Source organism: Pangasianodon hypophthalmus, chromosome 5, assembly GCF_027358585.1.
Source record: "Pangasianodon hypophthalmus isolate fPanHyp1 chromosome 5, fPanHyp1.pri, whole genome shotgun sequence".
NCBI lineage: Eukaryota > Metazoa > Chordata > Actinopteri > Siluriformes > Pangasiidae > Pangasianodon > Pangasianodon hypophthalmus.
In genome coordinates, this window is record NC_069714.1 from 3027559 (window position 1) to 3043221 (window position 15663).

General features: G+C 36.3%; 1 protein-coding gene across 5 annotated transcripts in view; it reads right to left on the bottom strand.

Annotated features, from left to right (window-relative positions):
• The window catches only part of LOC113540058 (glycerol kinase), a 40749-nt gene extending 27446 nt beyond the window's left edge, over positions 1-13303 (bottom strand). For 3 of the 5 annotated variants that reach the window (XM_026936246.3, XM_053234007.1, XM_053234006.1), the window contains exons 1-8: positions 13146-13303; positions 9046-9119; positions 6400-6506; positions 6187-6264; positions 2867-2946; positions 2435-2572; positions 1880-1989; positions 950-1016 (exon numbers count right to left, since the gene is read on the bottom strand). In XM_026936246.3, coding sequence (XP_026792047.2) covers positions 950-1016; positions 1880-1989; positions 2435-2572; positions 2867-2946; positions 6187-6264; positions 6400-6506; positions 9046-9119; positions 13146-13280 — 789 coding nt within the window. In that variant the 5' untranslated portion in view covers positions 13281-13303. Of the gene's footprint in view, positions 1-949; positions 1017-1879; positions 1990-2434; positions 2573-2866; positions 2947-6186; positions 6265-6399; positions 6507-7319; positions 7474-9045; positions 9120-13145 lie in introns of all 5 variants that reach the window. The other 2 variants (XM_053234004.1, XM_053234005.1) reach the window with 2 other exon arrangements.
• Positions 13304-15663: the final 2360 nt, after the last annotated feature.

Consider the following 15663-nt stretch of genomic DNA (forward strand, 5'->3'; position numbering starts at 1 on the left):
ATATTAAAATATAACTGATGTGCTTTAATAACTAGAAGTTATAATCATTGGTAAACTTATTTGTTATAAGAGAAATAAAACATGTACATATATGTGATGAGCTGTTACAGGAAACTAAACAACAGTAACTAACCACAAGGGTAGTTTCCCTGAAACTGGCAAACAATGAATCAATTTATAGTTACTATAAAGCAGGACATAGTGTAAGGATCCATATGCACAAGGTTTGGATAAAATACAGAGCCAAAACAGGCAGGGTCACAACCAGATAAATCACTGACAACATGAACAAAACCAAAACGCAGTCCAGAATCAGGGGTGAATTACGGCAAGGCAAGGCAAGGACAAACACAAAGAACCCAGCCACAAAAACACAGCTCAGAACTCAACAAGACTGGCAGCTAAATAGCAACAAAAAGATTTATTTATTGTCCATCATGTAAGGCTTAAATACTGTAAGTGTCCACCATACTATCACTGTTACTAGAGAAAATGTAATGTATTAGAAGGCTGTTGTTTTTCTGGAATTTGCATTGAAGCCGATCCTGTGCCATGGCTGTATGGTTATAGAATATTATTCAATCTTCTGAGCAATCAGTTTGGAGAATTCAACAGTGCAGTGTTAGTCAAAAAAGCCTAAATGTAAACTGCTTATTTATTAATTTATGCATTATATTGCAAATAAATGCAAATAAATGAACATGCACAGAATTATTCTTTATTTACAGTAAATTATAACGAATGTTAAATTGCATATCACCCATCAGATACATTATCACATCATTCTTGTGTGCTTGTGTTTTGTTACAGATAAATATTTGATTTCACTTCTGTAGAAATTCATCTAGAACGTAGGATAGATTCAGTAGGACCTCATCATTATTGGCAATAAGAAATTGATTGCGTGCAGACACACACACACACACCCACCCACACACAGATAACCTACCGTGTAACCATATATTTCTGAAGAGCTTCTAACCTCCGGAAGGATTTCAGCAGGAACATCAAAGTACCTAAAATGACAATGATTCTTTTATTTATCAGTTTTTTATTTAACTGTAATTTCTTGCCAAAGTCCCATATTCAGTTAGAGAAAGAAAAGATCAAGCAACTGGCCAGGAAAAATGCTTATTATATTGAATATATGAAGAACATTGCACATGACTAGCTACATACAAAAACTACATTATCTGACTTCAGCATTAACAAGTTTGGATGCAGAGAAAGCGTTCAATTCAGTTAGAAGGGAATATTTATATTTAACCCTGGCCAGAATGATGAATGATTAAAAACATATAGTGTTTAAGATCTCTATTATACTTCTATTATACTTCCACATCTGCTGTACATATTTCAGTTGATTCTGATGTACCTCCCCCAAAAACAATATAGGGAATCGAGGTTCATATGGAACAGAAAGAAACCCAGGATAAGATTTAAGACATTGCAATTTTCTAAAGATAAAGGAGGAAGGGCTCTCCCATGTTCACAGGATTGTTTTACAGCAGCACAACTTAAAGTGCTGGCCTGATGTTGCAATCCAGAGTATGAGGCCCAGAGGAAAACTTATGAAGTGAGTCGAATTTCTATCCCCTTACAGTCCTTGCTTGGAAAGTATAGCCTAGGTACTAACATTAGTAATAATCTAAAGGAAAGGACAACTAACTCTAACAATGAGAGAGGTTTAGAGAGGTTAAGAAATTTCAATTATATGAGCAGGGGAAAAATGCTGAGGTTGGTTGGATATGATCCACAATTTTAACCAGCTAAATTAGACGTAAGTTTTAAACATTGGGCAAAAAAAACATTAAAAAAAAAACATGTGTAATGTGAAGGAGTATGCCTTGAGAATGTGAGTGTGTGTGTGTGTGTTCACCTGCACAGATCCAGGTCCCACTCCATGGTGTGTATGTTGAACAGCATTGTGCGGCTGGCGTTGGTGACGTCTGTGCAGTGAACACCACCATTTTTCCCTCCAGTTAAACTCTGAAACAAGAAATAAGTAGACAAATGGATCAAGCTGACCCTCGTGGCCACAAGAAGAATTGGAAAATTAATGTATTAGATAATGGCGATTAATTAGCCGATCAAGATCAGTCATGACTTATTTTTATTTCTGTGCTAATTACATATTATGAGCGAGTGGTGTGCTAATTGTGTAGAGGTGACAAATTAAAGGAAAAATCGATGGCTCTGTCTTGCTGTAGGAGGCATTATGCTGGCACGGTTTGAGTCCGCTTAGAGTGAAGTGTCACTGCAAGGTGGGAGTTGGGAGGAAACTAGAGATGCAGGAGGAAACCCACACAGAGACAGAGAGAAATGCCACACAGGCTGTAACCCGAGCTCAGGATAAATGCGTGTCACTGTACATCCGTATGTGTGTGTGTGTGTGTGTGTGTGTGTGCGTGTGTGTGTATGTGTGGTCACTAACCCATATAAGCCAGGAGTCAACGGTTCCAAACATGGCACGGTGAGAGCGCACAGCCTCATCCACCTCCACCACATTGTCCATCAACCAGCGCAACTTCACCGCACTGAAGTAGGTACTGATGGGCAAACCTGTCTTATGCTGCACACCAAAGACAAAAAAGCGTCAAACAAATCAAGTCAATAAATTAAATTATTTGGAAGAATCACAATTAAAATGAAATACATGCAATTAAATAAAATCAAAACAAAATGTCAAAAAAATAGAGCTTCCCGAATGTTATTATAGCAGTTATTTTCCAGGCTGAGGAAGAATTATAAACTCTCTTCAGCTCCTGTAATCATATTTCTGAGGCGCGCGCGCGTGTGTGTGGGTGTGTGTGTGTGTGTGTGTGTGTGTGTGTGTGTATTAATGTGCGAGACACCTCATTGTCACCTTTAAGTGGTTTTTGTTCTTTCCAGGTGTTTTCTCAATGAGATGTTCAACAGTGGACTGAGTCCTCAAGTCCAGCCACACTAAAGATGTGAAAAATAAAAGTAAAAACATTTCCCAAGGGGTTTTTAGTCATTTTAAACACACATACAGTATGTCGAGCAAAAATCTGTGGAGCAAGATGTTAAAATCTTGCATTCTGATCTAAAAGACATACAACAAATTTCTCTAAAGACCATGAACAATGTTTATTATAAAATAATATTCATATTACAGATGTTATTTTTCAGTCTGATTGAGCTGTGTGTGAAATAAATAAATTTTTTAGTTTCTGTTCATTTCACACACACACACACACACACTCACACACACAGACGCACACAAATCTAACCCTGACCTTAACCTCAGTAACCAAAAGGAACCCCGTTTTTTTTTTTTTTGCTCATTTAGCTTTTCAAATGAAAGATGCTGTTTTTGTAAAAATAAGATAAATAATAATAATAAAAAGCAGTTTTCCTTGTGTGGATCAGCCATATATCTTCACATGTGCTACTAATGTTGAACTATATGTGTAACTGAAATGAAGATAAGATATGTTAGGAATTTAAAAACACACGATGCATCTGTATGCTATAAAGGCAGTAGAAATGGAGCAGGACAGTGGACATTAGTTGCTGTAGTGAACAATACAATACACATTATTCAGTGAACAGAACCACTGGTTTGAAACCCACTGCACCACAGTGTCAATTAAATGAATGCCTCTTTGCATTAAAGGCCATTTTGGATAAAAACCTGTGGTATGATCATTACATTGTGTGCCACTCTGGTTAAATGGTGATATTCTGCCCCCTGCTGCTGTCTTCACCAAATTACACCATTCAGGAAGAACTTATATATATATATATATATATATATATATATATATATATATATATATATATATATATATATATATATATATATATATATATATATATATACACAGATTTATTGCCAGGATAAAAAACATAATACCACATCTCTAGAAGACACAAAGGACAAATATAAAGATACAGTTTTCAATGCTTTCAAATTAACAGAACTTTGGATAATTTCCATATACTTGTCTAAGTCCACTTTGAATAAAGAAAAGAGAGGTTTAGAGCCAGTAAACTTTTGTTTGTGAATGTGAAATTTTGCCAACAGCAAACACAAATTAATGATGTAATACTTCCCTATATTCTCTTTTGAGTATTCAAATAATCCAAAGAAAGCATCTTTAAAACAAAAAGAAAAGCCACTTAAAAAAAAAGATTGAATAAACATTAAAAAATCTGACCAAAATTTTTCTGTATATGTGCATTGCCAAAACAAATGAAGTCTTCTTCAGAGGAATGACAAAAACAGCAGTTCACTTCAATATCTGACTTGTATTTTCTAAGAAAAGCTTTAGATGGTTAACATTTGTGAATCAATTTAAATGTTATTTCTTTTCCTTTATTTGTAAGCAGATACTTATGAGGCAAGGTCCATACTTTCTCCCAAGGTATGTTCTCCACAATATTATTCCAATATGGTATTATGTAAGGAATTGTTGCTATCTCTCTCTGGAAGAGAGCCCTGATTTTATAGTTATTTTTCTGTTGATCTACAGAAAAGCACACATTTCCGATCCCTGTGTCAGTAACATTCACAGTGTAAGTACATGGCCATGGAAATGTAGTAGCTTGTAACAGAAAGGAGACACCAGAGGGAATGGCATTGAAAACAATCGCATATTCATCAGCAGATACAGGAATATTATATTTCTGTAAGAAATCTGAATAGTTATAAAGTCTGCCTTGCGAATTAAAAAGCTGACCAACTAAAAGAAGGTTGTTTTCAAACTAGCTGTCAAAGAAAAGCGATTTATTCTCGTAGAGAATATCCTTATTGTTCCATAAATAATATCTGTGTGGAGAAAAGTTGTGTTTGTATATGAAGGACCAGGCCAAGAGCATCTGCTTATGAAAATTAGAAAGTTTGAGAGGGATCTTAGAAACATTAAAACATTTAAATTTTTAGTGTTAAATGTCCTTGTCTCTTCATAACTACCACCTGATCACTAACATAACTAATGCAGCCCCTCTATGTCTTATGTATTATTGTCTTTACTGCTTTCAGTTAATATGAACACACTGCTGAACATGTATTAGTGAAAAATAATGATACAAAATTAGAATTAAATTAGTTTTTGGACTTTAGACTGTAAGGCTTTTTGACCTCTATATAACTAAGTAATAAGGGTACTCTTATAAAATGTACATTATGATGTGACTCATGATAGGATTTTACTAACAATAATATAAATATTATCATAAATAAGCCTTGAAGACAGTGACAAATAAGATACACACATAAAATTTTGTGTGCTCAGTGCTAGAGAATCCTTTATTTACCATCTGGCTTTAAAAAAATCCCACACAAAAACCCACAGAAGCCCAAAAATATAGTGTGACCTAATTATATGTTACTTGTCTACAGTTACAGGGTAAGACAAATTTAATGCTACCTTTGTAAAGATGAATTTGCTTTATACTATTCATTAAATTACATTTCAGTGCATAAGTTTGCATCATCTTAATTTGAAATTAGGAAACCAATGCGACGGTTAATGAGAGCTACATTTCACAAATGTTCCTTCATTATCACAAGTAACAAACTTTTTTTTTGTTTGCTTTTGCTAATTCATAAACACTGATATCTTCTTCTCCCATTCTCCAACTCTATCGATATTTTCATATTTTGATTATTTTCAATATTTTAAATATAATTTTAGATCCTTTAATTGTTGTCTTCCTAATTCTTACTTGAGCCAGTCTGAAATTTTTAATGCTTTAAATAATACCTATTACAGTAAACATGTGGTCACTGCTCTGGGTCATTAGTTTTACTTTTACAAAGCACAGTTAAATGTTATCTAGGGCTATCAACAGGGGGATGAAAACTTCTGAGCTTGCTAGTTTGGACTCAGTTGTTATAATATTTATGCTGTTGTATAATTATTATATCATTAAATGAATAGAATTTCATGGAATTTGGTTTTGTAGTCAAACTGTAAAACAGATTTAAAAGGGGGACACAAACTTTTTCCCTGAACGCTTGTGTGGATAAAATTGTGTAGATGTATTTGCTTTGTTACCATTTGTCCTGTGAATGTAACACTCGACTCGAACGCAAATTCTGTAGTGATATTATTATCTTCTTAATTATTATTATTATTATTAATGGCCTGTTATTAAAAGTAGCTCCAAATTTAATGCTAATCTCACTGCTGTTGCCTTGTGGGTAGGCAGACTCACCAATGGCGTTGTAGAGAGGTTCTCCAGTCTCTTTGTCCCACACCAATGTCGTCTCTCTCTGATTGGTCACTCCAATGGCTGTGTAAAACAGAGAAAATTCACTTTTATAAAATGAGACCCTTTGTGGAGGAGCACAGCTGAAAATGGAGCCAAACATACATAAATACAAATACACACACACACATACACACACACACACACACACACACACACCTTTAATGGTGGTGATGTCAATATTGAGCTGAGCGAGTTTCTCACTGGTCCTCTCCATACACTCATACACAGACTGTAGGATCTCCTTGGGATCTTCTTCCACCCATCTCACAGCAAAAACAACAGATGACACAGGAAGTGAATATGAACACAGAAAGGCTTCAAACCAAACCAGATGATAGTGATTAATGATAATTGATGATTAATGATAGCAAATGATAAGATTAATATTTCATTATCCACTATACGTCTATATGTTTTACATATATATATATATATATACAGTACTGTGCAAAAAGTCACATGCAAAGAAATGCTGTAGAGCAAAGATGCCTTCAAAAATAATGAAATTAAATGTTTCTACATTAAAAAAATACCATAAAGTGCAGTAAACAGTTATGAATGAAACAAAGTCAATATTTGGTGTGAAGATCCTTCACAAAAAAAGGAGACTTTGACTGTCACACTTGCTTCTTATTTTTGCAGCAAAACCTTCATTATGTTTTTTTGTCTGAAAAGTGTCTCTTATGTAATATGCTGCTTTCAAACATTTTTCTGTAACATTTAATTTTGTGCTGAAAAACTAATGTTTGGAATCTAAAAAGTTTTTGAACTGAATCAATAATGTAGAAGTCATAAAATAAAAATCTATAACAAAGTTTGTGCTAAAAAAAAATGCCTAAGACCTTTGCACAGTACTGTATATATATATATATATATATATGTGTGTGTGTGTGTGTGTGTGTGTACAATATATACAGTATATAGAAATATACATATATAGTGGAGTCCACATTTTTTTTAAACTGGAAATAAACAGAAAATTTAAGAAATTTGAACATTCTAACACAAAACAAGACAAAAAAAACTACTACTCAATATTCAAGATGTTTAAATGTAAGCAAATGTGTGATATTGACCATGTTAACTGCTTTGTACAAAAGGTCAGGTTTTCTTCATGCCTAATCTCTTCTACTGAAGCATGTGTTCAGACGACACTCTGATAGATTTGGCCTAAAATGGATCATAAGGTTTTACACAAACTTGTGGAGTCCATGCCAGCTCGAGTGCACACTGTCATTAAAGCAGAAAGGGGACAAAACAAATACTAAGAAACTCTGAAATTCATGTAAATATCTCAAAGATTATATTTAGATCATGTTGCTGCTGATAATATCATTTGTAATGAAAACCTTTGTGTTACATTGAAAAAGAAGCATTTTCACTAGTGCTCTCAGACTTTGGACCCCACTGTATATTTTTTTTTAGAGATGAATCAGTTCTCAGACAGATGATGGCAATAGGTTTACACTATTTCATTTTAAATTAGGTAAGACCCTACAGATGAATGGGGTAGTTTTTTTTTTTTTAAACAATAGATAGTTTATTGTCAGTCTCTTTGAATGGATGGCTGATATCCTTAAAAGTGTTTCTTGTATTGGACCGGTTTCAAAAATTGACATTTATTTATGCAAACAAGGCTTCACCTAATTAAATATGCATAAATTTGCACACTTTATGAATCCAAAAGTCTAGTCTGTTGATGTCTTTACTTCATCGTGAAAACACTCTCAAAAGAAAAACTTTTACAAACAAGCTTTGCATGGACTTGAAGTGATGTGACTGTGTAAAGTGGGTGGAGCTTAAAGCCTTTATCAGAGTTGCTAGATATGGTTATTTATATTGTTACATAAACTTTTGCACTCAACCATATCTGCAGTAAACTTTTATTGGGATTCTTTCTTACTCATCACTTCATTTCCATTACAGTTATGCAACAATGCACTGTCAGGAAATTCTGTCTATAAAGATAATAAACCTTTGTACTGTTTATAGTGAACTTTTGTTAAAATTTGTAGAAAATAATGCAACTCCCTATAAATGTGAATTTCTGAGGAAAGACTGTCACGTGTGCATGTGTTGATGAGCACAAAATGCTTTTTCAGCTTATTGCCCTGATAATGTTCATTATACAGTATGTTCAAGGGATTATATTATCTTAAGTAGAATATCTGAAATAGTTGTGCTAACTGACTTAAATAATGGCATCACAAAAATATTTTAGATTAAGCAGGGTTGCCTAGTCTTAAAGAACAAACAAACCAAGCGAAAACATCTTTTCTGTACTGCATTAATAGACTAATGATCATGTTTAAAAGTCTAATCATCTAACTAATCATCTAAACATTTAAACCTGCAAATGATCATTATTTAATATAGTCCTTTTAAAAAAACATGAAGTTGTAAGATGTCATGATTAGTGAACCGCAATATTGGATTATGATTATCATAGCACGAAATTTTCATACCTTTTCTACATAATGCCATGCAGACTTTATCACAAACATGAACCTACTCATATCTCATTCAGCTAGTAATCGCCATGCCCAATTTTATTATCTATGGACTGCATTTGCCCTTCAGGAACTCATTTCCTTCTCTTTATTTGGTTTTCTCCTTTGGTTCCACTTTTGCACCATTTGCAAATTTGCCAGGCATTACACACACACACATATATCCTTAGCTAATGAATAGATGCCTAGATGCACGTCTGTCTTGCATCAGGCGTCTCAGTCACTAACTCGTGGTCTGCTGACTATGAAGAATTGTTAAATGTTGAAGTGTTGAAAGCTTATTGTAACTTACCCTTCTTTGGGGAAACTCTGTGTAATTTCCACCTGATGCTGACTGACAAGCTCAGCAGTTTTAGCATTGAACACCTGTGGAGAAAAAAATAAAACATCTGGACCAACTACCAAAGTTGCAGACTACAACTCCCATGATCCTTAGCCCCACAACCTCACCACATGACCTCCAGTCAAGCTCCTATCCCTGCTCAAAGTCTCCTGATTACTAATAACACTTATTTGCAGTCACTCTACTCACTTTAACTAATTTGGACTGTGGATGATAACTAGAATTGAGACTAATATTGACTCCTGGTTTCTTCCAAACTTTGGAGATTAATTAGAGACTGCTGTCAGATATCCTCTGAAATGCCAAAGCAGTAAAACATGTGTTCAGGATGTCTCAAAATCAGAAGGTAGAGAGGTAAGAGGGATGAAACTAACTGCCTTGAAAAATCTACTCAAAGTCTACCCCCAGTAGAGTTTAGAGTGTCCTTGACTAACAATCACAAGTAGTGGATCTAATCTAACGCCAGTAGAGTGTCCATAGCAGTGGGCCAATTTAGTAACAAAATCCGCACCAATATCGGACCAAAAACATGATCACAGGCCATACTGTCCTGCAAATATTGGTGGGTGGCCAGAGGAGAGAGAGAGAGGAGTGAGACCAAGATATGAGTTGACACAGTTGTTGTTTTTTGCCTTGTTGGCACATAGGTTTTGTTGGCAGGACAGTTCTCAAGGACAGCTCTGAGAGAATTGAATCTACTCCCCCTCCCTAGAGACCCATGTGCTCCATGTCCCCAAGTCCTTGAACACCTTCTCCAGAACCAGTTATTTGTCAAAGGAGGTAAATGTCAATTTCGTAGACACAAGATCTCCTTCCTGGGGTATATCATTAGCCCTGATGGGGTAACCATGGACCAAGCCAAGGTGTCAGCAGCCACAGAGTGGCCCACACCAAAGACTGTGGATTTGCAGAGGTTTCTCAGCTTTGCAAACTTTTACCAATGCTTCATCCAAGGCATCCCCTGACATCACTCCTCAAAAAGGGACCTAAACGCCTAGAATGGAACCAAGCAACCAACGAAGCTCTCAACAAGTTCAAGATCGCTTTCAACACAGCCCCAATCCTTAAACATCCTGACTCCTCTCAGCCTTTCATAGTGGAGGTAGATGCCTCCAAGACAGGAGTTGGAGCTATCCTTTCACAGTAGTTATATATATAGATAAAAGAAACTGGGAAAGTGGGAGTGGTTGTGGACTGAGAATCCTGTGAGTCGGAGTGCCTGAAGAGCCGGGCATTTGTGACAGTATTGTACACTACATGGCCAAAGATTGGTGGACACCCAAACTGTTGCCTCAGTGTTTGAATCACACAATTGTACAGAATGTCTTTGTATGCTGTAGCTTTACAATTTCCCTTCACTGGAACTAAGAAGCCCAAACCTGTTCCAGCATGACAATGCCCCTGTGCACAAAGCGAGCTCCATGAAGACATGGTTTGCCAAGTTTGAAGAACTCGAGTGTCCTGCACAGAGCCCTGACCTCTACAATACATATAAGAAGACTGAACACCTTTGGGATGAACTGGAACACCGACTGAACCCCAGACCTCCTCACCAACATCAGTGCCTGCTCTCACTAATGCTCTTGCAACAAGCACACATGACTGTGATTGGTCAGGTGTCAGGTGTATTTTGTCCTATTTTGTGCTTCCCTACTCCAAAATAATAACTATATTTTTGTTACTGAGCGACTAATTATTTTCAATATGTAGTCACTGAAGATAGGTCAGCAGGTCGACTTGTTACACATCCGCTTTTACTAAGCAGTCAAAACAAATGTAGCATTGTTTTCTTTGAAACTTGCATTCCTGCCGGTGAAAAATGCATTACATTAGGTATCAGCACAGTATATTCGAGAAACGTAAATCTCCCACAAAGTGAATAGGAAGTGTTGAGGTGATTTATTGGCATTATTCTTTTAAAAAAGGAATGTGGAGCTCACAGTTAAGACAGAGAGAATAAATAAGCTTAAAGAATACTTTCCTTATTAGGAATTGTCACTTAAAGAACATGAATTGAAAAACATAAGATATATTGTACATCTTAAACCAGTATTAGTAGCATGGGAATAAACAAAGAATTTACCCACATTAGGACATCAGAAAAAACTACATTACTACACAACAATATGATGAAACCACTGCAACACTCATTCACTTCATTTGTTAAGAGGTCAAAGGTTAAACTGATGAACCTGTACTTTGACCCGTCTGTTGTGTTTACTTGGTTGCAGGAATGCAAGGCAGGTGAAAGGTCTACAGCAGCCTCAGTGAACTACACTGATCAAACAACTGATAAAAACAGTTACATGACGATATTGATGTCATGATGTCACGTGCAGGAAGCAAAAACAATTACTGACTATACTGTTGTACTAAGTCACCTATTTTTAATGTCACCTATTTTTAATGTCACCTATTTTTAATGTCACCTATTTTAAATTTAGTACCAGTACCAGGGAACCATTTAGAAAAGGAGCATAACTTCACTTTGTCAAATCTGTTTCTACACACAGTTAATTTTTAACACTTCTTTATTGTTCAGAAATATTCAGTCTTTCCTTTATTGCATAACATTGATTTAACAGGTATCTTCTCAAGCATATTATGGCATATTATGTTGACAATAATGATTTTTTTTACCCAGTATTTTGTCACACCTGAGATTTACCAGCTTAAATCACTAGCAAGCCTTTGGGAAAATCACCTGTCTAAACCCTTTAGATGTCTTCAGGAGAGTGTATTTTGAATAGTTTAAGAAGTTTAAAACCTCATACAACAAGCTTCAAGCTTGCAAATATGTAAGAAATTGTATAAAAACGTTAAGCTTGGGGGGATCCACCCCCACTTGTTTTTTTTGTGAAAATTTTTGTCACATCAGGATTACCCAATACATATAAGAAGTAGGAATAAAAAGGGGACTGAATCTCAACACTGTACATCACAAAGGAAACATGAGAATCAGTACACTGCGTGACATGATAGTAACATGGGAAGCTCTATCTCTGGAGTCCTGGATCCCTCCACTGACAGATGAACCAAAAAGCAGAGTCCACTGCCTTCTCCAGTGATCTGTGTGTACATGATAGTATCCAGAAACTTCAATGATTTCATCTCATGATGTCTAATTACATGGAAGCCAGAGTCATAACATCAAAAACGCTATGAAAGAAAAGTTGCAATACTGTGGTGGCTGTTAAAAAATCTAGGATCTTTTCCAAGTTCCATACATATAAGACCAAAAAAAGGCCTTAAACCAAAACTCACTCCAGTCAGGACTTCGATGATAAGTTTAGTTTGTGAAGCTGTATCTTTCGGCAATATGACAGAATTATGAACTTCTAACTGAGCAGTGAATTTGAAGTGACTCTACATCTGAATAAGAAAAGCTCAAATATTCACTCCAACAGTTTGTTCTCAGTCACTGATGCTGAGTGGACAGAACATCAGATATTTTTTCTCAGTACATGAGATAATTAATGAATAGTTTTTAACAGACATCACTGGAAAATCCAACTAGAAGCAAATATGTAATGCAGTTAACTGATAGTGTGCATAACACTGAGCTTTTTAAAAGCCTCACTGTGAGAACCACTTTTTCTTTTCTTTCTTTTTTTATAGAGTTATAATAAACATAGAGCAAAGGACAGATTAACCTGTTACAGATATTTTCATCCAGGCCATGACACTAAAAAGTATTCTGTATAAATAAATGTCTGCTTGTCTCTCATTTAAAAGAAAGTTACTCAGGGGGTTTGGATGATTAAGGGTTCGTAGGTTCCTAAAGGGGTTCTACATAAAATCTTTAAAGGTTTCCCCCAAAGTAACAAATCCAAGATAGTTTTAACCTAGAGTGTTTCATATTATTATTATTATTATTATTATTATATTGTTCATGTTTTATGTAAATGTTATTATTTCTGTGCTACTTTGTAGTTTGTATAACTTTAGTACAGTAGTATGCAACCTTTAACATTGTTGAATGAATACACTACACTCTATTACACACACACACACACACACATACACACGTCTTTCTCTCTTTCTCTCACCAGAAACCTTGTGGAGCTGGTCCCCTGGTCCACTGCCCCAACCAGCGGATCATCCGCCATGATATCACCCGGATACACTATGTGTGTGTGTGTGTGTGTGTGTGTGAGAACAGGTGAGAAGTTACTGTCTCGCATTTATATATCCCCGGCGAGGGCTGCACGCGCGTGCGTGTGTGTGTGTGTGTGTGTGTGTGTGTGTATGTGTGCGCGTGCGTGTGTGTGTGTGTGCGTGTGTGTGTGTGTGTGAGAGAGAGAGAGAGACTAAAGGATCACAGCCGAGGTTCTGGTCAGTAATGGAAGACTGACTTTCAGTCACAAAGAGTGAAGTTACAGTTTGCTGGCTGAGAGGCTGAGAGCTTACACACGAAGTTGTTGTTGTTGTTTGTTGTTGTTGATGTTTATTTCACATAAACCCGATTTGTGTTATAAAATCTAAAAGCGTTTCTGGCACCGATGTGTCATTCACAAACGAACCGACTCTTTGAACCGACTCTTTTAAGTGAGATGAGCCAAATGATCTGATTGACTGTAAAGTGCCGAAATTCCCTGTTTGACTCTTCCCTGTGTAACTGAGACATCAGGAGGGTCCGACTCATAACGTGTTATAAAGCCTTATAATGTGTCGTGTATTGTGGAGGTAAATATTATTATGAATGGACAGGAATCTTTTTCACTTTCTAGTTTAATGGAAGTCAAGGCTGACACAGGAGCACAATAAGCAGGAATTCTGTGTGTGTGTGTGTGTGTGTCTGTGTGTGTGGGTGTGTGTGGGTGTGTGTCCAATCCACATCTCTGTTGCATCATGTGGTTTTGTATTACACAGACTCACTGACCTAAAAACCTCAGACATCAGAGAGTCACACCCTCTATCATAAATTTTTATCATGCACCACCCTGAAGCTAATGACTGACCGGAGAATAGATTGAATTTCTCCTCCTAAATAAAATGTAATGTTTTATTACGATTGTAACTGAAGAAGCATTCCCAAACCAAATCTGAATTTGTCACCTGAATATATAATAGTGAAAATAACAACAATTAAAGTGAGGGAGTATATTACAGGAACACAAAAACCAAAAGGAAGATGAGAATTGAACCACTCAGATGAATACTTCATCTCTTATAGTTCAGTCTGAGGTCACTGAGGCTCATGTGATTGGTCAGATGACCACCAGAAGGGAACACGCCTCTTCATTTTAACCAATGAAATCACAAAGATTTTTTTTTTTTTTTATGCAAAGAAGAGGAACAGGTGTGGAGTTTAAGTGGGAGGGTCAATGCACAACACAACTGAGTTTTTCCTGCTGTAAAACACGTGATTCAACTCATCAAGTGCTGGTGTTAGAGCAGAAAAAACACAGTTGTGTTACTGCGCTCCTAATCTGAGTTGCCCTGGGCAGTGTTTTGTCCAGCAGATGGTGCTGTATGTTTAAGGCAAAAGTGCATTGGCGCTTGAGACAGCGGTCCCTACATGTGGGGATTGTGTTAAAATAACAATATGGGGCTGACCTTTTGATCAGCTGACATGTCTTCTGTATGGTACATTTTCATGCAGAGGAGGAAAGGGATGACTTTGTTCCGGGACCCACCACGAACTGAGGGGACTCCTTAAAGGACATTTCCACTACTGTATTATCTCCAGTGAAATTTGTTAAATGACCCCATGAAACTTACATAAACAGTTCAGCAGCAGAATTTTCCCAAAAATCATTGCATTTTGTTTTCTGACAAAGCTGTTTATGAGTGCAAACCAGAGTAGTGAAATGTATTTATTTACATACAGTACAATAAATTATAAAATACAATATTTTATACATTAAAAACATTAGATTTGCTACATTCATACTGGGTTTTATGTGTCACATGAAGGCAGAGAGATGGATACAGGTGCATGTTTATGGTTTTTATTAAAACAAAAAACAAAGGGGCTGTGCAATACACACAATGATAGACCAGCTTGGGGTCAGGTGATCAGCCAACAGGCAAAATTAAATAAGGCTAACGGAATAATGATAGACATGCAAAGGGCAAAACCAAGGGGCAAAGGAACAGAGAGCAACAGCTTGGAATCATCATAGGTGCAAAGCTGGTACAAGACTTAAATAAATAAATTTTTTAATTTGACCAGGTCATTTATGGGAGTCTGGGTGTGAACGAGGGAGTTCAGCTGGTAATCTGTCTGTTTAAAGCCACTTTCTGATAATCCTCGGTGTAGCTCTTAAGACTGGCACAATGAGGGTGTTTAGTGCAACCCGAGGAAAAGCCGGTGTTGGTTCACCTTCCAGCAAAGGCCAATCACAAGATCTGTAAATTAAAACAGGTATCATAACCACCCCAACTCAGTGAAAGATGTCCAAAGATAATGTGAGTTAATAATCTTAAGAGATTGTTCATGGGTGTAACTAATGGCCCTTTGGCCAACAATAGAGGTACTATATAACTATAACAGAGGTAATACATAAGAGTAGTCAGGGCAGTTACCCAGAATGACCTTCAAACCAATCAGGCTTCAAAACA